This window comes from Hesperophylax consimilis, chromosome 17, assembly GCF_061612785.1.
Source record: "Hesperophylax consimilis isolate HC1 chromosome 17, BYU_Hcon_1.0, whole genome shotgun sequence".
Lineage (NCBI taxonomy): Eukaryota > Metazoa > Arthropoda > Insecta > Trichoptera > Limnephilidae > Hesperophylax > Hesperophylax consimilis.
In genome coordinates this window covers 20,302,893-20,329,287 of record NC_142852.1, presented here as the reverse complement: position 1 = coordinate 20,329,287, position 26,395 = coordinate 20,302,893, and the positions used below count along the sequence as shown (strand labels likewise).

Genomic DNA, 26,395 nt, shown 5'->3' with positions numbered 1-26,395 from the left:
CGTATCCGGCCCGCCAGTGTCATCCATCCGGCCCGCGACATCTTATGACCAGTGTCATCAAGGACCCGCGACAGCTAATGGCTAAGACCTTGCTCAGAAGGGGCGAAAACTCCGCGAATTTTAGTGCGAATAAATAAATATGCTCGTTGGCGAGGTACTTGGCACCAATACATTGCGTCCACAAGTGTCGCGCGAATATATCAAGAGGATATTTTTGAAAAATCTTTATTTAATTACTAATCTTTCGCAATGATATCAAGGTCTGAGAAACGAGTATCAAAAATTATCTTCAAAGCTACGTTATCTAAAGCTATATTTTCATCCCTGAAAATTCTATTGTCTACCCCCCCCCCCCCCTCCCTAGGACAGAAAATATGGGTGTCTAGAAATTAAAACGGTTTTGGCCCTCCGATCTCACTGGAGTAGTCAATGTGGCCCTCCGGCTGAAAAGTTTGGAGACCCCTGATCTAAAGCATATTTTTTGGTATTCATAATGTACACCAATTCGTTGTAAAGATTAATCAAAATAGTGATAAAGTATTAAGCTTCGCCTTCAATTTTTTCTTCTTGTTTACAAATAGTATTGAGTAGTATATTATTATGATTTTTTTGTGCAATTAATTCGTCGTTGACTATTTCTTGTGCTTTTTCGATAACAGTTATCCGTTTTTGAAGTGAAACTTCTTTACGTGCGTTATGCAATTTCGAGGACCGGAGTAAAACCAACTCATGACCGTCATAAAAAACCGTGATCATTTCGCTATAGGAGCCTAGCCAATATTATATACCTAGTTTAGGTCACTCTCCAAACTCAGCTTCGCGGTCTAGGGGCAGAGCGCCCGATTGTCGTCGTGAAGAACCGAGGTTCGATCCCCGATTTAACTATTTTTTTTTCATTTTGTGATTTTTTAATAATAATTTTTTTTTAAGTGATAAAATGCTCTGGTGCTGCGACTTTTCTTTTTGTGATTTTTTTAATACGAGGAAAAGTGATAAAATTAATGCTCTCGTGCTGCAACTTTTAGATATTTTGACTATATGATATTTTGGTCGAATACGTAATAACCGCGGTCTAGAGGCAGAGCGTTCGACACTCGTTATGCAGGACCCGGGTTCGAATCCCATATTTTTATAACTTTTAAATTTTTTTATCAACGATTTGTAATAATGTAGTAAAAAATTACATAAATTTGTTAATTTAACTTTACTTTACTTTTCTTTACCTATATGATATTTTGGTCGAAATATAGCTTACAAATCGAGCCGGTAGAGTCGCTCGGTATTTTGATTAATTATTTTTATTTTTCAACGATTTGTAATAATGTAGTAAAAAATTACGTACATTTGTTAACTTACCTTTACTTTAATGTACGGTACCTATATGATATTTTGGTTCGAAATATAGCTTACAACTCGAGCCGGTAGAGTCGCTCGGTATTTTGATTAATTATTTTTATTTTGAATCATTAAAATTACTAATCAAGGCCGATAACGCCGCGTCGCGCAAAATATCTCTCCTCACGGTCTAGAGGCAGAGCGTTCGACACTCGTTATGCAGGACCCGGGTTCGAATCCCATATTTTTATAACTTTTAATTTTTTTTATCACATGCTACTTATAAATATGTCAATAGACAGAAAAAAAGAGAGAATGAAATGAAAAGAGAGAGAGAGAAGAATTCTAAAAGTTTCACTTCCGTCGTGCGTAGGCTTGCCACACACTGTATTTTTTTTAAGTCTTCTTGTTGATCTGTCATAAATTGGATAGTTTTTATTATTTCGTTATTTTGTGAGATTAGAGCTTCATATTTATTTACATATGAATCAAATTTGTCTTTCACGAATCTCATTATGGTTGTTTTGAATTCAGTGAGCTCTTTTAAAAATAGTTGAGAGGTTAATGGACCATTATCTCCATCTATATTTGAGGTTGGTAAGCTTTCTGTGTTTGTTTGAATTGCGAGTTTAGGTTTTGGCGCTTGATAAAACTATTTTGCTTGTATGGCGATAGATGGCGGTTCTTTTTCGTTGTTCAATGTTATTTCATTATTCGCCTGCTTTGATTTGATATTTTTACTGTTTTTAATACATTTTTTGCATTTCCCCTGCAAACTCCTTGCACTACGGCGTGTCGTTTCAGTAATTTCAGCACAGCCAAGATGGTAGCTATTTTTCACAGACACTACAGCAAATAAAATCCGATGGAGTGTCAATGTCTTTTTCGCAAATGATGCACTTTGTATTCATGGTAGTATTGTTTTTACAGTCCTTACGTAAAAAGTGATGTTTAATTGGCTAATAATATTATAAGATAATACTCGTTAATCACTTTAGCGTCACAACCGATGATTTTTTCCAATAGGTAGACATAACACTTCAGGGCAGTTTGGTAGTTTTGAAATGTTGGTAAAAAGGCACTAAAACAGCCACTTCACGCGATAAAAATTCACTGGTTTGACGCGTGGTCTACAATTTAGAAGAATTGTGCACTTTAAACTCAGTTCACTATTGGTTTGTTTGGTGATTTTTATTAAAATTATGTAGACATAAAAATACGTCACACTGGATGAATGGGTAGGTAGATACTTCATTTTACTTAACTTAACTTCACTCTATTTTTGTAATATTTATATTTTCTGTAATACCTGCATCAACTGTAAAGCGCCCCTGAGGTGATATTTCACAAAAGCGGCGCTTTACAAATTATCCAATAAATAATAATATTGGTCACGAGCGTTTACATTATTTTCAGAAAAGTTCTTGATAAAGGCGAGCCGAGCAAGGAGCGCGGGCCCCCGCTGCAAAAGAATTGCGCGCTGCTCCTTTGGGAGCAAACTCAAGAAGATGGATCATTCTTTTAAAATCAGAAGACAGTAAAATACTATCCACTAATGAATCTTAAGACCAGAGATGTACTTTATTTGAAATAAATCCATTTCAAATGGAAATGCGAAATGCAAAATGGGTATTTTCCATTTTGCATTTTAAATGCTTTTCTAAAAACCATTTTGCATTTTAAATGCTTTTCTGAATGCATTTTCCATTTTAAATGCTTTTTGCAACATTCTTCCTACAATCTCCACTCATCTTTTTTTCATAAGCCCCAAATATCAGTCGGTCCTCAACCTCACTATGAGAGATAATTTACATTTGTCAAGTTGCTCCCTGGTAGAAGCCCTGGCAATTGAGTGATACCATTACAAAAAATACTAAACATGGGGCCATGACGCTGTAATATTAAATGTTAGATAGCAGTTTCTATGTTTTTACGTTGGCAACATTTGTCCCGCGCAAATTTTTTGTGGTTTATAAACCGTAGTCGTGGCATTTTTTGATTTACCATCATGTAATATGTCTGTTCTACATTGATGTCCATTATTAAATGACAAAACTGTTTAAAAATTCTATAATTATTTTAATTGTTTGACCTGAGAAACCATTTTGCATTTTCAATGCATTTTGAAAATAGGTATTTTGCATTTTGCATTTGAAATGCTTTTCTAAAAACCATTTTGCATTTTCAAATGGAAAAGTTTTGACCCATTTCCATTTTGCATTTCAAATGGTTTTGGGTACCCATTTTGCACATCTCTGCTTAAGACAAACCTTTTTTGACCCCTTCTGTACCTACCGTGATTGGAAATGCAACTTCAAGGTAATGAACTACACTCCCGACACAAAAATTACTCAGCAAGCTATGGAAGCTTTGAGAACGGAACTTTGACGCACACACTTGACAACCTGAAGTCGAGAATAACAACGCCAAAATCCTGTTATAACTTATCTTAAGATGACTAAATTCACGATTATTATTATCTGATAAGTGATTGATTTATTTTTTTAATTCTAGAATTCGTTATCTATATCTTCTAGTTAAAAACGAAAAATAAAACATTCATTCAGTCATCGTTCGTCATCTTCATCGAGACACATGTGATTATTTTACGAACTAACACGCTTTTGCATTTGATCACATCCATTAGCGCTAATGCTCTAATAAAAGTAATTCTTCTCTGCTCGAAATTATAATGAATAATTTATGTGATTAAAGGGTGATTCAATTTTAATTTGTTTTTAAATAGATTCTGTGCTCAATGTATTGTGGCTTCTCGAGCAATTAATATTACAAGTGAAATTTACGTGCAACCATGAAAAAAAAGATATTCTTTATATTCTTTGGTAAGTAAATATAAAAGTAATTTATCAAGTTTTAAACCCCCCAATATTTTGTTTTTATAGTAATCCTGATTATTATTTCCAAACCTGATTTTTATGTAATGAAAATTCAGTAACTGGCTTGTTACCATAATTGCATATCTTATGCATACTTTTTCAATTCAATTCAATTAGTTTATTCCTTTAAAAACATTACAAAATTACATTTTAATTCGTTTTTAATTACATAAGTAAGCGTTGCATACTATACCAGCATCAATAGAGCTTACTTTTTAAAGGCAGCTTCACCTTCAGCTAAATATGTCGATATCCAAATTAATTCTGTTTAACAGCAAGACTGCTTTCCCAACGGCATGACCATTGGCAAGTTAGTCCTTCAGGCCGGGAGATAAAACAGTCTATGCTGTCGGTGACGGAGATAACCATCAGGAACATAAAGACTAATACTCTCCATGATAGTCGGATTTTAAAACCATCCACGAATCAGTTTGAAGAAGTGTGATACAATATGCATATCTCTTCTGACCCGTAGATGGTTCATACCGAGCATGCCCAAGAGATTCAAACATTATTATCTGTTATAAACGGCTTACTGAGAGTACACGCAATTGTCTTTATTTCCTGACGAAATCTTCGTCTGTCATATTAGTGAAAGAATCGACCCCATAAATAAAGCACCCACATCTACCCTCTGGGGAAATGATCTTGTTGGTCTCAGCTTACATTATGTATTGCAGAGAACACCGCAGGTAAATCAGTCATTATATACGACGATTGTCCTTCAAAGAGAGAGCGGGAAACGATCTTAGATTAGGATGCAATATAATGAATTTTGACAGCTGTCCAGACTGGTTCGACCAGTCGTAGTTTGAATGGAATCTATGTATGTACCTTCGACGAAACCCAGGAATACGAAAGTCGACCAATGTATGTAATTTCGACTGCGATTACGAGTGGCTAAAATTAAGTTCGAGCGATTTCTTTAGATTTCTCTCATTTTCTTTAGTTAAAAACTTATTCCAAAAGAGTATGTTAAACAAAAGATTTCTTCAAAAATTAACTAGGAAACCCTTTTTTCCAGGGATAATCTTCATCTTCATCATTTGTATTAATTACTTGAATGGAGTCCAGCAGTCGATGATCAACAGGTGAGTGAATTTTCAATTTCTCGTTAAAATAATATATACATATTTTAAAGAAATCAAACATTCTCGGGTTACGAATAACCTGACAATATTTGAAAATCTCCTACTACCACCACAGTAAGCGGAAAATGTTGCTTGTGTCGTGATGGAGGACGGTCGGTGGTCGAGTTGACATCGCGCTTGGGTCGTCCCACCCAGGCGTAGTGTGTTCGATTCCTCGACTGACTAAGTCCTCCATCACAACACAAGCAACATTTTCCGCTTACTGTGGTGGTAGTAGGAGATGTTCAAATATTGTCAGGTTATTCGTAACCCGGGAATGTTTGTCTTTCTTTTTAAAAAAAATAAATATATATATACATATATATATAATATATTATTTTGCTCTAAAGCTAAAATACCAATATATGTATTTAAAGGCATTTTGTTTCCGGATAGGTTTGATAAGTTCAATTTATTGACGAAACTTTCTGTCTTAGATAACCAAACCTTCAAATTTTGATTTCCATGGAGGTACTTATTTTCTTTCCACCATCTTCCCGCTTCCAGCTGGTAAAAACTGGTGTACATTTAAACGATATACTTGAATATGACTTTATTTACATACACTGAATTTCTCATTCTTCGCAGGGTACCAGATAAAACGAGGAACAACCCCTTAGTACATCACCACCAACGCAGAATGGCTAAACCACAAGTAACAACGCCTGACTCTCACACACTCACTAAGATTAAGTGTCTAATTTCTCTTAATCAGTAGTGGTGTTCCACAACGTACCACTTCTGACAGACTACTGTCACAGACTACTCTCAAAGCCTCCTTGGAGGTCTAGCACAGACAATCCATAAAGCCTTTTGTGAATACGATATTGGTCAGTCACCAACATTCCCTAGCACGGTCAAAGATTGATAAAAAAATTCGGACAAAGAAAGCACATGACATCTCTTTGGCTGTCAGTTTAATTTGGGTGACTGTTACAAAAAGATGTTTAAAAGACGTCATTTATCATTTAAGAACGTGGAAAGATGAAATGTATACAGTTGCTTCGTATATCTCGCATTATGGCTAAATATCTCATTGACCAATTTAAAGTTGTGAATAAAGACCTCATTGAATAATAATTAATTCTCTTTTTTATGCCAAAAAGTAAATACGGTCTGCCAATTCATATGTAGATAAGTATTTCAATTAAAAAATAATATTTTTAAGTAAATATATGACGTTTGACGGTTTGAAACATGAAAGTACTTTTGTATTTCCAGTTTCTTTCAATAACTTTTCAATATCGGATCTGCCGACGAATTTGTAGCGATTTAGCTAGATTCGTCGAACTATTTCTTCCAACCGATATTGCAATGCAAATCGATATAAATACGCAAAACTGGCTGCTGGGAAATGAATTAACGTCAGACGGCTAAGCAAAAGTAAAAAATACTAATAAATTGACAATGTCGAATTGACAATCAAGTTACAACGGAATCAATCGATCCCGTTTCGATCGTCCATGGATCGTGTATATAATTTATTTCAACTTAAGGGCTTAGTTAGTTCACTTCCATTCAGTAATTATCCAGTTGTTTTGCATAACGAACGACATTATCCAAAAAGTCGTGCATATTGACAACTTATCCCACACCTCGGAGGCCTCGCTAAAAGCAACGGCTTTTGTCTCACCAACTGTCGGAATCATATTTTGTCCGTGCTCGCGAGCATCGCAAACTGACCATAGATGGACTTTGTCAATATCGTATTGACATGGGACTTTATGGATCGACATAAAATCATCATTAATTACACCACAACTATCGTTCTGACATTGTAAAATTTTCGATTACACTGTGCTAGACTTCCAAAACTCTCACACAATCTCGCTATGCTTTTTAAACTAAAAATAAAAAGAAACTCATAAAAAAGTGAACCTTACTAAGGCTATTTTCTCCCACGCCTTAGTTGGCTTGTAAAATACATTTTTATCAAACTAACAATAATATCAAAGGGACGTAACATCAACAATAGAAATATATTTACAGTGTATCCAAGGAATGCATTTGGAATTTTCAATTTTTGTTTTATTATTTTCTTTTTGGTCTACAATATTAGCGTTTCGTTGGTCAAAGTCATCCTCGCAATTATTACACGCCAGTGGGCTTTAATTTTGGATGTTTTCTTTGGGGCTGAATCCAAAATTTTTTTGGGAGCTATTTAGGAAAATGCATGTTATCCCTTAATGACTTTAATAAGTTTTTGTTGTTGTAATTGTTCAAATGTTGTATTTGATTTTATTTGACTTATTGTATAATTCATAAATGTTACTTTGTGATTTTATTACGTTTTGGTTTTTGGATAATTCATAAATGTTACTTTGTGATTTTATTACGTTATTGTTATTTTAATCTTTCAAATGTTGTATTTAACTTATTGGATAATTCATAGATGTTGTTAAATTCTCGTGTATTAATGAATCGAAAAATATATTTTTTATAGGAAACGCCAAATAACAAAACGAAATTGCTTTACGTAGTCTTCTTTGAAAAAGAGAATAACAGCAGCACATCCGGAATCTACCCTGATAAAAAAGCGGTGGAGTACGAATACGCGTAAGACATTTCAACTATCAAGAAATAATTTAATGTATTAATTATTGAAGATAAAATAACAATAAAACAAAACAAAAAAATGTGAAACTGAAATATCAAAAAAAAACCTGGAATTGAACCCAGTACCTTAGCCTTGTCGGAGCCATTTTTCATTTTTTGTTTGAGATTTGTTGTTGATATAATTATTTGCAATGATTAAATGTAACATGTAAATGTAAAGTTGAAAAAAGATGTTGATGATTCATTTTAATGCTTAAATGCTTTACATATGAGTAGGCTTGCAATGTAAATAAAATATTGTAAACTAGACAAAGCATACTCATATGTAAAGTATTCATGAATCATCATTTAATAGATGTACATTATTATATGTAAAAGCCCTATGGGCGTTTAAATGAAATAAATAAATAAATAAATAAATCAACATAAACAAAGTTTTTTTTTCAACTTTGAGGATTTAAAAAAAAAAAATCACAAGTTGCGCCACAATACGAAGTATGTCGAAAAAAATACAAATAAATAGTAGTATATATGTGTGTAAGGATATAAAGGCCGACCTTACGATTCCAGAGATAGCCTCACTTTTAATGTCAGTGCCATAAAAAAAATTCTTAAAAAAATGATAACTCCTTCATTTGTACACGCAATTGCTTACGCAGAATCCATTTCTAGCCAAAAAAAATACCCTTGAAAATTCAAGTCTCTATGTCTATGAAAGGCGATTTTCAGCCCACTGTGCGTCGCCTGGGTGGGACCTAAACGCGATGCCAACTCAGCCACTTACTGCACAATTGAATTGAACTGATTTTACTTTCATTATTATTTTTTTGGTAAACTAATGTTAAAGACAAGATTTTTTTTTATGCATAGCATAAAGGGTAGCAATTATTTTATAAGCAATAATTATTAGCCTGAAACACTCATCCACATTGAAAAATCTCCTGATAAAATATACATGACGCCAACGGGACTACATGACGCAAACTACGGTCCCGTTGGCGTCATGTATCTTTTATCAGGAGATTTTTCAATGTGGATGAGTGTTTCAGGCTAATAATTATTGCTTATAAAATAATGATTTTATTTTGCTAGAATTTAATTTAAACACATACAATTTAAGTAGGTAGATTTGTAGACAATACGTATAATCTCATGGCCAACAGAACACATAATATTTTTTGTCATAACATTGTTTCATTGCAGAAACATAACTTACAACGGGAAAGACCAGTTTCCGAACGGCACAAAGATGTTCAACGTCACTCTGAAGAGAATACTAACAAATCCAGATTCACTAGACATATCTATCCTTGTGTTTCGTGACAGGGTAAACTTAATAACATATTATTTTCATGTCGGTATCTACCCAAGGCAATAACTCGACAGATTAAAATTACAGCATCCTTGAGGTGATTTTTCATAAGAACGGCGCGATACAAATCATCCTAATAGTACAGGCTTTTCCAATAAGAGGTGTTATTTTCAATAGCCCGCTATTTTGGTAGATGTTACTTTTGAAGCTGTCATTTTTTTGACATTTGACAAGTAGAAACTACACCATTGATAAAAATGGAACGATACACGCTTCAACAACGCATTGAAATGATTAAAATTCACTTGCGTGAATCAAGTGCAAATCATCTTGAGTGATAAGGCCCATTTCCACCTCGGTGGCTTCGTCAACAGGCAAAATTGTCGCATCTGGGGCTCGGAAAACCCAAGAGTTATTGTTGAAAAGCCTCTCTTTCCTCAACATGTGACTGTTTGGTGCAGTTTTGGTGACCTTACTTTTTCGAAAATGAGGCTGGAGCAACAGTTACGGTGAATAGATTGCGCGCTATCGAGAGATGATTAATGATTTTTTATGGCCGTAATTGGATGGCATTGATCTGGACAACGTTTACTTTCAACGAGATGGTGCTACGTGCCACACAAGCAACGAAACCATTGATGTTTTACGATTGAATATCAAAATAACACCTTTTATTGGAAAACCCTGTATTATTATTGCGTACATATAATGCATACACAAGCAGCTTTGTCGTTGCACCCAATGAAAACGGTTACGTTTTATTATTATTCCCAAATTTTAATTCTTAATTTACTTTTGCTTACAAATTAGTAATTTATTACTATTTTATACGCCCATGTAAGAGATCCTTACAGTGGGTACATATGGTTTCAATATGTTACGCTAGCCTTAGTTATAAATAATAAACCATGGTTTTATGTGGTTTGCAATGGGATAAATGTATAACAATCTAACATTCAAATATCAGAAACCCAAATTCGTATGATGTTTAGGGACAAATTTGGTCTCCTGACATTTAAAGGGTTGATAAAATATTTTGACCTAAAATATTTGTTCAGGTATGTTTTAAGCATCAAATTTGTTATTTTAAAAATGTAGATGATATTAAGGATTACAACCCGTTTGTTAAAAGATGGAAATCAATCTGTCTCTCTGCGGATGTAAGTTATTTATATTTTAGATTAAAACATCAAAACAGTTTGAAAATCTTATAACATGGTTTTCAACTATACAATTTGCGGAAAGCATTAGCTTTTATATTATTAAAGGTAACATCCTAAGGGATCCCTCTAGAAAAATTCATTAGTAACGCGTTCATCATGAATAATTAAAATAAACCCCGAGGAAAGTACAATTTTCCAGGTCTGCTAGGGTGAAATCGACCGTAGTTCCGTCCATTAAACCAGGCCGCGCGTCGAATATTGTTTGTATACGACTTCATCAATAAGGAAGTTGAGTACATTTTTTTATTTTTTTTATCAATGTTCGCATTCAAACTTAAATACTGGTATTTTTTTTTAAAGTCTGTTTTCATAATTAAATTAATTCTCAAAGTTTAAATTTTACCAAGCCCGCCAAAACGAGCGGAATCCGAGCGGTAAGAGGCGGGGTGTGGGTGTGACGTCATTCAAACTGTGAGAACTACGTCGCTTAAACATTTTGTATGGAAAAAAAAAAATTCTTCAATAAGGAATTTCAGTAATTTTTTTAACAATGTTAACCGTCTATTAGAATTGATGTTATTAAAAAAAAGAAAATTGATTAAGATTTCACAGTTAAATTAATATTTTAAGTTAGAATATTTGCTTCCGCCCGCCCGGCACGGTATTGAAGACGCTATTTGTTGACCGCCGCGCAGAAAACTAAGACCAAAAGTAAAATAACGGTTTACAGCCCAGTTCACTGTGAGACTTTTCTGCGCGGAGGCCTAAAGTGTAATCACATGTAATGTGACATGTATAATAATAAAAACTTCTAAGCGATGCAATAAACAACATATTATTATAAAGCACTATACGAATATATATCTTTAGAAATCCATTTTATATAATAATAACAACAAATACCTACATAAATATTTGACAATAGATGGGAGCTATTTTTTTCACATAGATCCTATTGACAAAGGGGTTTCTCCGGGAATGCAGCTGCTTTTCAGCAGTGCCTTATTATATGGTAAACAAAAGATGAAATATTTAAAAGCCATCACCACATTATAATATTATATATTATAATGAGTAGAGAATAATTATCATGTCATGCGAAATCAATAAATATACCTGCACAAAACTAGTGGTTATGGCGAAATGTCAGATGGGTAGATACGCAATGATTATTATACTGTAAAAATGTATTATATTTATCGTAACGTACAAATAAACACGATTAATAATTTGATATACTTACTTGGAAGCTTTAACTCCACGACCGGCTGTGTTCTGGCCCAAATAAACGTTTGGCCTATACACCTCTCTCATCTAAACCGACCATCTCTCATGTAATAGAAAGAGATGCACCATAGACATTGCGGTGATATACAAGCCACGACACATGTGACGTCAGAATTCTTTCGACCAATCGTGGAGCGTATTCAGTTTATTGCTATTTAATGCTTTTTCAATAACGTTTAACTAATTCTATGAATAATAATATAGAAATATATTTATATATTTAGAATCGATATTTTTTGATCTACATGAACATATTTTTTATAAGTCAAAATATTTTTCACTCAACTTCCTTATTATGTCGTTAAGCTTCTCACTTTATTTTTGAGATTTGTTATGGCAAATTTAACCTTGGGTCTGTCCAATACACCAGGACCGCGCGATGCATATTTCGTGCACGGCTAATTGATTATGTCGTTAATATTCTGGCAATATTTTAGGGTATTGTCTCGTCTTCTAAACCTTGGCGCTTTTCTTCTTTGCAGAACATCGTACATGAAGAAGAACAGAATCTCAGGGATCCAGAGTGGTTAACAGTGAGCGGAATATATAAAAATAACCAAAGTGCGTTCCTAAATACGACGATGAGGGAACAGTTAGAAAAAGAATTGGAAGAAAGAATAACCAAAATAGTTAACGAGGAGGAATTTAATGATATGGTGAGGACAATAATTATATCTTCTTTAATTATTATCAATACAAACTAGTAGTCTTGAACCTTCGTAATTGCTGCTTAAATTTAATTATTATATTACTATAAACGTGCCACATTATATTTACAGTGATTTTATTTATGAAAAACTAGGATATTTTAAAAATTATTTTAAAAATTTTTCACCATATATTTGTGTTGTTTACAAAGGATTTGTATAAATCCAAGATATTATATTCTATTTTCTTTGGTATAAATACACTTTTATAATTATTATTTCTTCTCACTCAGTCAGCTATTCTGATTTGGTCATGTTGCCATCGGAACACGTTCATTATTCGTAAAAGTAAAGTCACGATTAGACTTGCATATTATTTGTTTTGTTTTGTTAAAATTTTTTTAATTGTTTTATTTTTTAGATTATCACGAATAACAACCATAAAAGTCTCGCGGTATGAGCGTGGAACAAAACGTATAAGACATTAACTTCCATTTTTATTTATTTATCATTGTACGAAACAATATACTGTCCGTACAATAAGTGTAGATACGAAGGTAGCTGGGTACACTTGTCAGCGTTTTCAGTCTTGGTAGATGTTGTAGAAGTTCGTGGTAGAGTTTAAAGCCACGATCAGAGAGGAATTTATTTCCAGATCCCAACTGACGAAATTAATTTAATACTTGGCAAAACTGAATTTACTACTGAATAAAAAATTGAAAATATTTCTTGAGACTTTTGGAGACTTGGAGATGGTTCTTCAGGAGAGAGGATTCTCTTTCAGAGGTAGTTGTTGAACTGACTTTGTATGGAATTCGGTTCTCTATTTATAGAACGTTTTCAAATCGAACCCTCTCGGAGGCGTTCTATCCTCTTTCGTGAGGAGTAAAGTGGTTAGGTATTTTTCCTCTCTGCAATTATCTTGTTGAGAGGAAAGTTATATTTTAATATGATACCTTTCACCAAGTCAGTTCAATCTACCAAAACCATCTCCCGCAGTCCCGTTTATTTATTTTATAAATAATTATACAAATTTTCATATTGGGTTTGAAGTTAAATATCTTTGGTTTGAACATTTCCCAAAGGGTAACAAATATAGTTAGATATAATTATTCATGTTATTGTATTAGTATATAATCATTTCTTGATGTTGATATTTATTTCGTAGTTATATCTTGCATTATATGATTATATGATTATTTTCAGATGTGTTTCAGGTTCTGCTATTATATTGCTATGTAATTATCTTGATTAATCATTTTTGATTGAGTTATTTTGATGTAAAGATCTTCAAATGTGTCGGCGACACGGTATCAAGCGGTTTCGGGGTTTGAGTGTTTTTGTGATTTTGGCGTAAATATGAATTCTCTTGAAATTTTCTGGAGGTCTGGATACGTATGATACACTCCCCCCGTACAGTCTCGCCTGTACTCAGCTATTTGATCAGACATATCTTCTTTTGATGTTTTTTCAGGTTGGAGGTCGAGGGATGAAAGAAGGGGTGCTGTCCAGATTTTGCCAGTGTGGAGTCATGTTAGCGCCATCCAGGGTCAGCAGGAGGGGGTGTTGTCCTGACTTTGCCATGTCAGTGAGGGATAGCCGCTCAGTCCCGGTGTCGTCAGGGGGGGTGCTGTCCAGACTGCCGTGTCAGTGAGGGTTCGCTTAGTGCCGGCGTTTGTCTGGCGCCCCCTGCAGGAGTAGGAAGTAGGGAGTAGTTGGAGTCGGGATGTTGATGTAGACAAGTTCTGCCACTTGTGTAGATTCCTACTTGTCGGTATTGCAGGGAATGTCCGGTGTTGTAGGAGCAGGGAGGATGACGGCTACTTTTACTGCCGGCCTTATGTAGACTCCAGTGCTTGTTTGGATCCGAACAGTTCGGACTTGACCATCGGTTGCAGGTATTACTTCGATAACACGGCCTCGTGGCCAGCTGTTCCGGGGTAGTGCTGGATCCATGATGATTACTAGGTCGTCTTTTCTAATTGGTGTAGCCGGGTGGTGCCATTTTTGATGGGCAGCCATAGTGGGAAGGTACTCGCGCAGCCATCTTCTCCAAAAGGCGTCCGCGAGTTGTTGTCCAATACGCCACTGACGGCGGAGGCATACTTCTTCTTCTGTTTTGTTGTAGAAAGATAATTGAGGGCGTTTCCCGGCTGACCCCAGTAAGAATTGGTTGGGGGTCAGGGGTTCTTCGTCTCGTGGGCCGACCGATATATGGGTTAGTGGGCGGTTGTTCACAATGAATTCGGCCTCCGCAAGGGCTGTGTGTAGAGTTCCTTCTTTAGGCGTCCTTTCTTTAAGCGTGGCGTTTAAGGCCTTTTTAACTGACCTCACTAATCTCTCCCACGCTCCCCCCATGTGGGGACTCATTGGTGGTATGAAGTGCCACTCTATGCCTTGGGTGGCTACTGCGTCGATCATCTTGGTATCCTGGCTCAGTGATATCAGGGCGTCTCTCATTTCAGCGTCGGCTCCATGAAAGTTTGTGCCGTTATCAGAGTATATGGCAGTTGGCTGTCCTCTCCGTGCGGTCATTCTTTGTAGGGCCATGATTGCGGAGTCAGCTGACAGCGAAGTGGTTAATTTCAGGTGGATGGCGCGTGTTGAGAGGCAGGTGAAGATGGCTCCGTAACGTTTTTCTCTGTGTTTGCCGACTGTTATGGTCATAGGACCGAAATAATCCAGCCCGCAATGTGTGAATGGGCGGATGTGATGTATCAGACGTGGTGGTGGTAGTACGCCCATCTGGGGTGGCTTGGGTTTACTGCGTCGTATGTAACACATTGGGCAGGCGTGTGCAATCTTTCGGCTTGTTGTACGTAGTCTGAGCACGAAAAAATGGCTGCGTATTTCTGCTACTGTTTTCTCCGTGCTGGGGTGGTCTGACTTCTTATGGTAGTGATTGATCAGGAGACGGGTGTATGAGTTGTCGCCATCCAGGATGATAGGAGTCCGGGCTACTCTGTTAGCCTTCTCTAAGGTCTGCAGACGTGTGCCCATTCGGAGGATACCGTCAGGTCCGAAGAAAGGGTTCAGGGCGTTGAGGCGACTGCTGGCGGGTAACCTTTTCTTTTCTTGAATGGTGTGTAGGTCCGAACTGAACGAGTCTTCTTGTGACCTCCTGATCCATCTGTGTTCTGCTGCTTTTATTTCCTCAGCTATTAGTGGTCCCTCCGGGGTTCTGTTAGGGCCCATCCGGCATCGTCTGGTAAAGCGGAGAACCCAGGCAGTCGAGCGGATCAGTCGGTGCCACGATGAGAACCGTTCAACTGCTGGTAGAGCTTCGCCTCGTTTGGTGATGAGTCCGACGTAGAGAGGTTTGACTTCCAGAGTTAGTTCATCAGGTTTATGGGCGGGTACGCGTTCTTTGGGCCATTTTTCTTCTGAGTGGGTAAGGAAGGTTGGACCGGTGAACCATCTTCCTTCTGGTGTCAGGTCGGGTACTTCGAGGTCCCGTGTGCCGATGTCAACGAGATTGAGCTTCGTAGGAACCCATCTCCAGTCGGGTATTCTGGTCAGCTCGTCAATCTCTCCTAGTCGGTTGGCCACAAATGTTGAGTAGGCTCGTGGGTCAGTGCGTAACCAGCATAGTACTGTTGTGGAGTCTGTCCAAAAACATGTGCGGCGGATGTTGGCTGTGCTCTCTTTCTGGATGGTTTGGGCGAGTCTTGCTGCAATGAGGCCAGCTTGCAATTTGAGACGGGGAATGGAGAGAGGTTTCAGTGGTGCGATTTTACATTTACTTGCAAGGAATGTCGTCTGTATTTTCCCTTCTATGTCTTCGGTGAAGTAGGCTACGGCGCAGCAGGCTTGTTCTAATGCGTCACAGAAGAGATGTAGGGTTACGTTGCTTTGTTTGTTGTAGAGGCAACGTCTCGGGATTGAAATGCTGTTCGTGTGCAGTAAGTTCAACCAGCTTATCCATTTCTGGGCGTGTTCGGGTGTGATGGATTCGTCCCAGCCGACGTTTGATCGCCATACTTCTTGCAAAAGTACTTTTGTTCTGATGGTCAGGCAGCCGATGAAGCCCACAGGGTCGAAAATCTTCATAACTGTTGACAGCAACTGTCGTTTTGTTGGTAATGTAGTAGTTTCGGATGGAGTCATCTCGTGAAATGAGTATAGGAAGTGATCCGTGGATGGGTCCCAGATTAGTCCGAGTACTCGTTCTGTTTCTGGACTCCCGTTGCTGATGGCTATGGTGGTATTGGTGCGATCTTCGTCAGGAAAGTTGGCAATAGCTGCTGGATTGTTGGATGCCCAGTTGGTCAAATGGAACCCTCCTTTCGCGAGGAGGGTACTCACATTTTGGGTGAGTTGGGCAGCTTCCTGGTGACTGTCTACTGCATCCAAGTAGTCGTCCATGTAGAACTTGGTGCGAATAGCTGCTGCGGCGGATGGGTATTCGTGCTGGTACCTTTCAGCGACCTTGTTCAAGACAAACTGGGCGCTGCTTGGGGAAGAGATGGCGCCAAACATCATTGAAGTCATTTGGTATGTTTCGGGTTCGTCCTTGGTTGATGTTCGCCACAAGAATCGCTGTGACTGTTGGTCTTCTGGTTTTATTTTTATTTGTAGAAACATCTCTCTGATGTCAGCAGCAATGGCGACGTTTCCTTCCCGGAAGCGCATGACGTTTCCCAGGAGAGATGACAGCAGGTCGGGTCCTGTGAGCAACTGGTCATTGAGTGAAGTTCCGCGGCATCGGCTGGCTGCGTCAAACACCACTCTGATTTTCCCTGGTTTATTGGGGTTGGTTACTGCAAAGTGTGGCAGATACCATTGTCGTGGTGTACGTGTGGATGCTTCTCTATCTGACAGTTTTTTCGCATAGCCCTTGGATATCAGTTGATCAATTTTTTCGGTGTAGGTTGTTTTCAGGGCTTCATCTCTGGATAATTTCTTTTCTAGGGAAATGAGTCGTCTCAGCGTGCACTGTCGGTTGTCAGGTAAGGTGGCTTCTGGGTTGCGCCATATTAAACCAGTTTCCCATCTTCCAGTAGGGAGGGGTCGGGTTGTAGCAGTCATAAGCGCAATTGCTCGTTGTATGTTTGTGTTGACTCGGGTTGCTGCGGTTACGCCAAGTGAGTCGACGGTAAAATTTGTTTTCAGCAGTTCTTCCAATCGTATGTCTGAGGCTGTTTCACGTTGAAGTGCCAATGTGGTGGCTGGGTGCTCGTATCCTGGGTTTGAGCCACCATGGGCGATCCATCCTAGTGCGGTGCGTGATATTATTCGTGTAATCATTGTTTTCTTGCACTTCTCGTGACACAATTAGGTGGGCGTTATCTTGTCCTATTAATATCTTCGGGATGACGGGTTTTCCGTGGATTTGTTGTTGAGTTAGGTTGAGGTTGCTTATCGTGTTGGCGGTGATTTGATACGTGTCGCCTTGGCCCGCTCCTCTTATCGTCAGCCGCACTCGTTGGGATAGCTTGTCAGAGGTGCACATCCCTTTAGCACCGTGGATTCGTAGACCGTGAACTGGGCCGTAAGCTCTGATTTGTGCTGCTGTATCGGTGTCGACCAGTGTCACGGTCGATCCTTCGTCGAGAAGCGCAAATGTTGAACATGTGTCTTGACTTGGTGCACTGAGTATGACTGGTATGATCTTCAGAAGGACGGTCTGGTTTGTGTTCTGGCGTCACAGGTTCACGGTATTTTGAGGTGATTGTGGGCCTCCGTGTAACAGGGTGTGATGTGGGTAATAGCACCCCTCTATGCTGCACCCTTTTGTTTCCTCGCAGACTCGAGAATGATGTTTTTCCAAACATTTCCTGCACAAGTTGGCTGCACGAACTGTCTCCCACCGTAGGGCAACGGTTTTGGCCGCAAACTCTCGGCACTCTTTGATGGAGTGGTCACCGCTGCACTGGACACAACTGCTTGTGGTTACTTGGTGTTTCTGGTTCATCCCGGGATAGCTGGGTGGTGTGATCGCCTTGCGTTTGAGGGTGTATGGCGTCTTCCCTGCGTTGTTGTTTTGTCCTTGGTATCCTTCATGGACTTGGTCTCGGCGTGGGCGAGGTCGCGGACGGTCTACCATCCCGCTGTTTGGTATTGCGTTAGTTATCTCCTTCATAAAGGTAGCGAGTTGAGTGATGGTGGCAGGGGCGCGCTGTCCGCGGACTTCCATCAGCCAGGCTAGCCGTAGAGTGCTTGGCAGCTTATCGGTAATGTCGCTCAGCAATGTTGGATTGATGAGGTAACTCTCGGTCTTCAGGATCCGGAGGGAGGCCACCAGATTTTGTACGGTCCCGGAGAAGTCGGCCAGGTCTTCCAGAGATACGTCAGGTGTAAGGTAGGGCAGTTTCTTCACTTTTTCGAGCATAAATTTGGCTATTGCTCCAGAGTTGCCGTACCGTTGCTCAAGTACGCTGAGGATCTCGGGTAGTTGAAAAGGATCCATCAGTAGGGGCGATACGGTCTCTCGTGCCTTGCCTTTGAGGGCGCGTTGCAGTCGGATGAGGTTCTCACTGGCGGTCATTTGGCAGGTGGTAGTGGACTGCATATATTGAGCTTTCCAGATAGGCCAATCGAGCGGGTCCCCAGAAAATATGGGCAGATCCTTTGCTGAAGACTGTCTGGCGATGAGTGCTGCCATCCTTGAGTCATCTTCTAGTGTTCGAGGGGTGTCCTGGGATCTGGTGGAGCGGATGGCGTCTGCCATTATCGACGCTATTTGAGTCAGTGGATCGGCGCCTTGTCGTAACCACTCTTGAGTATGTCGTGCCCTCTCATCATTTGTAGGAGGTGGTGGAAAGAGCGGAGAGTCTAGGTTCGTCAGGAATGGCTGTGGTTGATACTCCATTGTGTGATGAGTTGGGTACCCTTGTCGTGATATGGTGATGTTAGCTGCTGGGCTCGGGGGTACATTTGAAGTTGCTTCAGGTGCGGTTAAGTTGTGCATCGGTTGGGTAGTAGTTTGACGTGTTGCTGCGTTCAGGGCCGATTGTAGTTCTGCGATTTGTTTAGTATGTTGCTCCTCCCGAATGCGCATTTCTCAGCGTAGCCTTTGGAGGGAGTCTTCAGTTGACTCAAAAGGTGTATCGGGCTCTTGGGGGTTCTCAGTAGTAGGTTCTTCTTGACCAGCGTTGATAGGCTGGGTTCGGTTCCGGCTGGTCTCGGATGATGTTGAGGCTTTGCGGCCGCTGCGAAGTGACGGCATCTTTACTTTAGGTGAGACTGAAGACGTGTGTGTAGATCCGGCTCGAAGGACCAAATGTACGAAACAATATACTGTCCGTACAATAAGTGTAGATACGAAGGTAGCTGGGTACACTTGTCAGCGTTTTCAGTCTTGGTAGAGGTTGTAGATGTTGTAGAAGTTCGTGGTAGAGTTTAAAGCCACGATCAGAGAGGAATTTATTTCCAGATCTGAACTGACGAAAAGAATTTAATAGGTACTTGGAAAAACTGAATTTACTACTGAATAAAACACTTGAAAATATTTCTTGAGACTTTTGGAGACTTGGAGATGGTTCTTCAGGAGAGAGGATTCTCTTTCAGAGGTAGTTGTTGAACTGACTTTGTATGGAATTCGGTTCTCTATTTATAGAACGTTTTCAAATCGAACCCTCTCGGAGGCGTTCTATCCTCTTTCGTGAGGAGTAAAGTGGTTAGGTATTTTTCCTCTCTGCAATTATCTTGTTGAGAGGAAAGTTATATTTTAATATGATACCTTTCACCAAGTCAGTTCAATCTACCAAAACCATCTCCCGCAGTCCCGTTTATTTATTTTATAAATAATTATACAAATTTTCATATTGGGTTTGAAGTTAAATATCTTTGGTTTGAACATTTCCCAAAGGGTAACAAATATAGTAAGATATAATTATTCATGTTATTGTATTAGTATATAATCATTTCTTGATGTTGATATTTATTTCGTAGTTATATCTTGCATCATTTTTCCGTAAATCCAGTCTGATGATATCACAATTAATCACATTTGAATCTGTTATCAGTGTTTGATAAGAAAGTCAAGGTGACATGCTGGGCTGTGATTGGTTGGAGACGGCGGCCATCATGGAATTCCATCCGGGGAGTAGTGGAGGGGGTCCCACGTAAATACTGAGTAGCCTTCCTAGCCGCGGTCACTTCGTGGGTTGGTGTGTCCGAAGGAGGTGATGGATGATTATTTTCAGATGTGTTTCAGGTTCTGCTATTATATTGCTATGTAATTATCTTGATTAATCATTTTTGATTGAGTTATTTTGATGTAAAGATCTTCAAATGTGTCGGCGACACGGTATCAAGCGGTTTCGGGGTTTGAGTGTTTTTGTGATTTTGGCGTAAATATGAATTCTTTTGAAATATTCTGGAGGTCTGGATACGTATGATACAATCATTGAATTTCAGATTCCACTGGAAGTTGAAAAGGGCGGGTGGACGCTTTTGGAACAAATATGTTTAGGAATTGGAATCGGATTCGGAATTGTACTCTTAATTGGTATCCCGCTAGTGATTAAACATTACAAACCAGATATTTTTAGCCGCTGTCTAAAGTGTCCAAGAATTAGGTAATTTACTAATGATATTTTTTAGCATTTATAATTAAATATTTTAATGAAAAGCTGAATTTAATATCTATATTTTATGTCGAATTTCAGACCACAACCACCGGTTGAACCTATTTATGACCTGGAGCTACGGCCCATGAATATAATACCGGTAATATTTTGTAAATATCTCTAAGCCAAATATTATATTGAAAATTATATTTTAAACAATTGACATGGACAGTATTGAAATGCGTTAAAAACTTGTAAAGCCTAGCTGTATACACTGCACATTTCAGTGCACCTGAAGTTAGTCTTGATTTCACTGATCTGCTATTGTAGTTAGTCGTATCCTAAGGTTAATCAAAGCTCCTGATTTTCAGAACCAACAACAGTGAAGGACTTGAAGGATTTGTAAATACAGTAGCGTAATTTTAGAAGATGATATTTACAAATCTTAATGCAGTGCAGCCAATACATATTTTGTCCGATGAAATAAAAAAGATATACTCATTTTCCTTTTCAATAATTTGGACACCTAACAAAGTAATCACAATACTAGAACAAGACGTGCACGTCAACTGCCAACATCTAAAACAAACACACACTGGGACAAAAATACTACAAATACCAGGATGTTTAGCTTTACAATAATTCTCTTTACACAATTCAAAGCATTTTCACTTGCACAACACTTTAAAACTGACAAACCTCTTAATTATAAATAATTATATACAATTTTTAACAAGTGATTTTATTATTATTGTAAAATAACTACATAAAAATGAAATATATGTTCAGTTGGTGTAATAATTTTTTGTCTTTTTCTGTTTCATTATTAGATTTGTTATATAATATTTTTCAATGGCCATGTCCGTACTTACAAATATGTCAAATACTAGTTAAGATAAATAGTCAAATAGGCAACGTAAATAAGGATTTATATCATATAACTATTATATATTATAATTAAACAAATATGAAACATTTTTCCACTTTAATTTTATGAATTTGAAGTGAGCTACAAACCCAAGGTAATTAGCCTACAGTAAATGAAAAAATAATTAGAAAATCGACAGTCTTAAAACTTAGTAAAAAATTTAATTAATATAATTGATTAAAAACCCTTGCCAACCACCCCTCTCCCTTCCTCATATGTTATGTATCCGTTTGTACCAGTCTGAAGATGACTTTAACAAGCTGAAACCGGTTACGGTCAGTAAAATTAAAGTGGAAAAAAGTTTCATATTATAATGGAATTCCACCATGAATCGTCAGTTTCAAAAAAAAAAAAAAAAACTGTTACTTTATTAAACACATTGGGTTTAAAACATGTCTACGAACATTTTTTTGGTAATATGCATAAGTTTTGTAATATTTGTGTACACATGAAGGTCTAAGCTTCGTTATTTTTCTTATTCAATTTACGTTGACATTACGTTTGCATTTCCAAAACAATACAAATCACTGTAAATTGAGGTGTTTATTGTAACTGATGTTACCTATTTTGGGTGTGTTTTTATTGTTTACGAGATTTATTAAAAAAATTGTTTTAGAATTATCGTGAGAGTACAGACGCCTGCCTTTAAAATGCGATTGTTTCTATGGAATTGCAAACTTCAAAACGGTAAACAGACGACATTTCTGCCTCATAAATTCTTGGTAAGTATATTTGGTTTTGTTTATCAATATACGATTTTACTAGAGATTTGAGTCGATTAAACAGATTTGTCTTATTTTTCAGGATGAACAAACGAGATCGAAGCATTACTTTTACTAAAGATGAATGACAGTGGAAACAAACGTTTGAAAATATATAAAAAGCGACACGATGTTGTTCTAATTATAGAGATAACATTAATTCTTCAGCATCAGGTATTATAATATTACAAATGAGAATGTTCAAAGTCACACTGATTCTTGCGAATTATTGTTATTTTTGTTAATCCCTAAAGACTTGCAATGTGCATCGCAAAGTGTCACAATAAAGAATCCACATAAATTCGCTGTTTTTAATGTATTTCAAAATAAAATACTGTTATTGAAAGTGGATGAAAGACTCTCTCAGATTTTAGTAGTACAAATCGACTTATGCACTTACAAATAGAAAATATATATATATATATTTTTTTTTAAGTGAATACCTCACAAGAGTCCCAACTGCTCCCGTCTGGAGCCAGTGAGACTATGGCATCCCCAATTGGGGGATGTTGTGAGGCTGAAGGTAAGTGGGGAAGGGAAAGAGGAAGGTGGGGAAGTACTTGGCTATTCAGATCTAGTCACTAAACACGGCTAAAGCCATTTGGAGCAACGTTTCAATTCTGAATGGTGGTCTTACACCAGGGCGATACTGGTAGTATCTTCCACTCTGGAACGTGCCACAAATATACTATATATTATTTTAATTAATTAATTGTGAAATAACACAAATTAATCAAATAAAATTTATTTGCGCACGCCGGGTTCGAACCCGCGACCTTCGGAATGGCAGTCCAATGCGTTAACACTGGACTATGCCGGCCGTCTATATTGAACGCAAACAATGATAATGTTTTTAAAATCGCTTACAAATGTTCTTTTTTATCGTGCCAACTGTAATTATTACTTTACATGAAACAAAAATGTACTTAATTAGACAAATGTATTATAAATGTTATTGTCCCTTCACCTTTTTTCATTAAAAATAAAAATTTGAAAATCTTGACTAATTATGTATCAAACGCTAAATGTTGTTTCATAGAATTTTTTCGGGAGCGTTTATAGTAGGTATATTATCAAATGCAAACTGAAAGCACAGTATTATCTCTTTTACTTCCAGATAAGCCGAATGCCATTGTAGAAGAGGTGATCGTGAAGGTGTTCTTTGTAGAAGCAGATGACGACGAAGGTTTCTCCAATAGACGTCTACTTCCATGGCTGTTGCTGAGTACGCAGTCTCTGCTCCAGAAACTCCCGCCTCAGACCTTCTGCCATGGGGTAATTGGACCATCCCCATGCTTCGCACGCCTTAACTATCAGGCAGCCGCAGCCGGTGTCTGCTGTGAGACGGCCACCGTATCAAATAAGCCGTCGTCTCGTTAAACAGAAGAGAGAATTCCCCAGACTCCAGAGGGTCCTGATACTTGAAGACAATTGAGGAAATAGGGGGAAGATGATAATAGGCGATTGACATTAAGGCATTAAAAATTGCATTATAAATTATTGTTTTTTTTTTTTATTATTTCCATTCCCTTTTAACAAATGTATATTTATAATAAATAATTATTTACAAATACGAAACTTTAATTATACAAGATTATTGAACAAGAAATATTATTTAATGATCTCCTGACTGGATCCAAGCTATCCGTCCTGGAAACAATTGTATCAAATAATTAAATTGGCATCGCAGATTACTTGCGTGTTCATGCAGAACATACCTTTGTTGAGGCATATTTCTGCGTTTTTTCACCTGATATAATGGAGAGTAATTTTTATTTTTTTTTATTTTTTTATTTACTATTGATTTTTTTTTTTTATACATACATGGATAGTTACATGAAATATTGAAAAATGTATAAAAAATATTGAAATTAATGTACATAACTAAAAAAAATCCCACGAAGGCGAAACCTGAGTGTGGGTATTATAAGTATTTTTATCTTATTTCCATGGTTTAAGTGGAGATACAATATCAAATATAAATTTAAGTTATTTTAAAAGAGTTACTGTAGAGATGCAATACAAGAAACTAAATCATGAAATATGTAAAAGTTTTAAAATAACACAAAAAATAAGGTAAATACTAGTTTTTAAAGAAAACATCTTAAAAGGTGAATTAGCAGACAAAGCATTACAAACAATAAAATATATCCGCTGTTTTGTATGTATGTGAAATAATAAAAAATAATCTCCACATGGATATAAATGTTACAGATAGCTTTGCTAAAATTTATAATAAAAAATACCTAGTTCAGTGTTTTTTAGCCAAGATTTGATGTACTTTTTAAAAGATTGAAGGTTTACACACGTGTTTCTTTTAAAGGTTGTACATAAAGAATTATACATTTTTGAAGCAATAAAACTAATATGCCTTTGGGCCAACCTGGTTTTGCAGTGAGGCACAGCATATTCACAAGCGCCATATCGTTGGCTGGCACGATTGGAATTTTTAATAAAGTTGTTTGGTCGCGTATACATAAATTTAAGACATTGAGCACTATAGGTCTGCTTAAGGTCCAAAATTTCAGTTTCTTGGAACAATTGTTTAGAGGGATAGGATTTAGTTTTTTGGTAAATTATCTTAATAATTGATTTTTGGGCAATTCCTAGTGATTTTACATGATTGCTAAAAGTTCCGCCCCAACCAATTATTCCATAGGAAAGAGATGAATGAACTAGTGAGTCATAAACTAGTTTCATGGTTTTTATATTTACTACATTACTCATTATTTTAAAAATATATTTTAGGTATCTCAATTTGTTAACAGTTTTTTCAAAATGGCTGGTCCATTTAAGTTGACAATCTATAGTTACACCTTAATATTTAATAAGTTTTCCAGATTTCATCTCCTCACAGTTACAGAATGTGTTTGGGTTACAATTTACGTAATGAAACTTCAAATTAAGATTGGTTTTAGGAGCCGACTTCTGTATGTTATAGAAAGGAATACAAATAGTTTTATCATAATTTAGGGTAAGTAGGTTTCTATCTAGCCACTCTTTGACAATAGTTATCTACAATTACAATTTGTTATCTTTATCTTCCTATGATTTTCCTTGGACTGTTATTGCAGTATCGTCAGCAAATGAGAAAATTTTACCAGATATTTTAATATTACATAAGTTATTTATATATATTAGAAAGAGTAGCGGCCCCAATACAGTTCCTTGTGGTTTTACTAAATCAAAATTGCTCAAATATGTTCCAATTTTTGTGCATTGTTGGCGATTTAATATATAATTTTGTAACAGCATGAGACCAATTATCCAACATTGGTTAAAGTTTTAATGTTTGAGTCCAGGTTAGAATAAATGTTTTTGGTTAAATTAAATATAGTATTATTGTAGAAAGCAATCACTTTGTGGTTTGACATATTTAATAAAATAAAATACTTTTTTGTTTTAAAACCACGATATTTATTAATTTAAGAACCGACCGGTTTCGCTTTACTTAAGCATCATCAGGGTACAAATTAATACTAAACAAGAAGTACATAATGTGTGTATATATATAACAAAATATAGAGGGAGACAACATGATACAAATATAAGCAACACAAAGACGGTCATAAAATACATTAACATAAGTGCACAAGTAATGGAAAAACCGCTAGATAATTATGTAGACTAATGGGTTATATCAATAAATCGGGAGAAACAAAGCATCAACTGGCATGGTGGTAAGGAGGGAAGGAGAACTGGGATTTTTTTATGGGTTTATTGGAAACAGACCTAATATTGGACTACTTGATATGTCTAATTGATTATTAAGTATCTGACTTTTGGTTTTTACAGCTTTTTTAATTTCTAGTGCCTCTAAGTTGTTTAGTCTGTTATCATGCCCGTTTTTATGTAAGATGTTAGCA

General features: G+C 37.0%; 1 protein-coding gene and 1 long non-coding RNA gene across 2 annotated transcripts; one reads left to right on the top strand and one right to left on the bottom strand.

Moving 5' to 3' along the window:
• The first annotated feature begins 4,110 nt into the window (after positions 1–4,110).
• On the top strand, positions 4,111–6,008 carry LOC149416178 (uncharacterized). Its single transcript, XR_016303702.1, has 3 exons — positions 4,111–4,178; positions 5,257–5,323; positions 5,951–6,008. It is a non-coding gene; the product is annotated as an uncharacterized LOC149416178 (long non-coding RNA).
• An 8,083-nt stretch (positions 6,009–14,091) lies between these two features.
• Positions 14,092–17,355, bottom strand: LOC149416177 (uncharacterized). The gene has a single exon (XM_089641900.1). The coding sequence runs from the start codon at positions 17,353–17,355 to the stop codon at positions 14,092–14,094; it is 3,264 nt and encodes a 1,087-aa protein (XP_089498026.1).
• Between the last annotated feature and the right edge of the window lie 9,040 nt (positions 17,356–26,395).

Excerpts from the sequence above, each read along its gene's own strand:
- LOC149416177 (XM_089641900.1), bottom strand. The coding sequence starts at position 17,355 with ATGACTGCTACAACCCGACCCCTCCCTACTGGAAGATGGGAAACTGGT.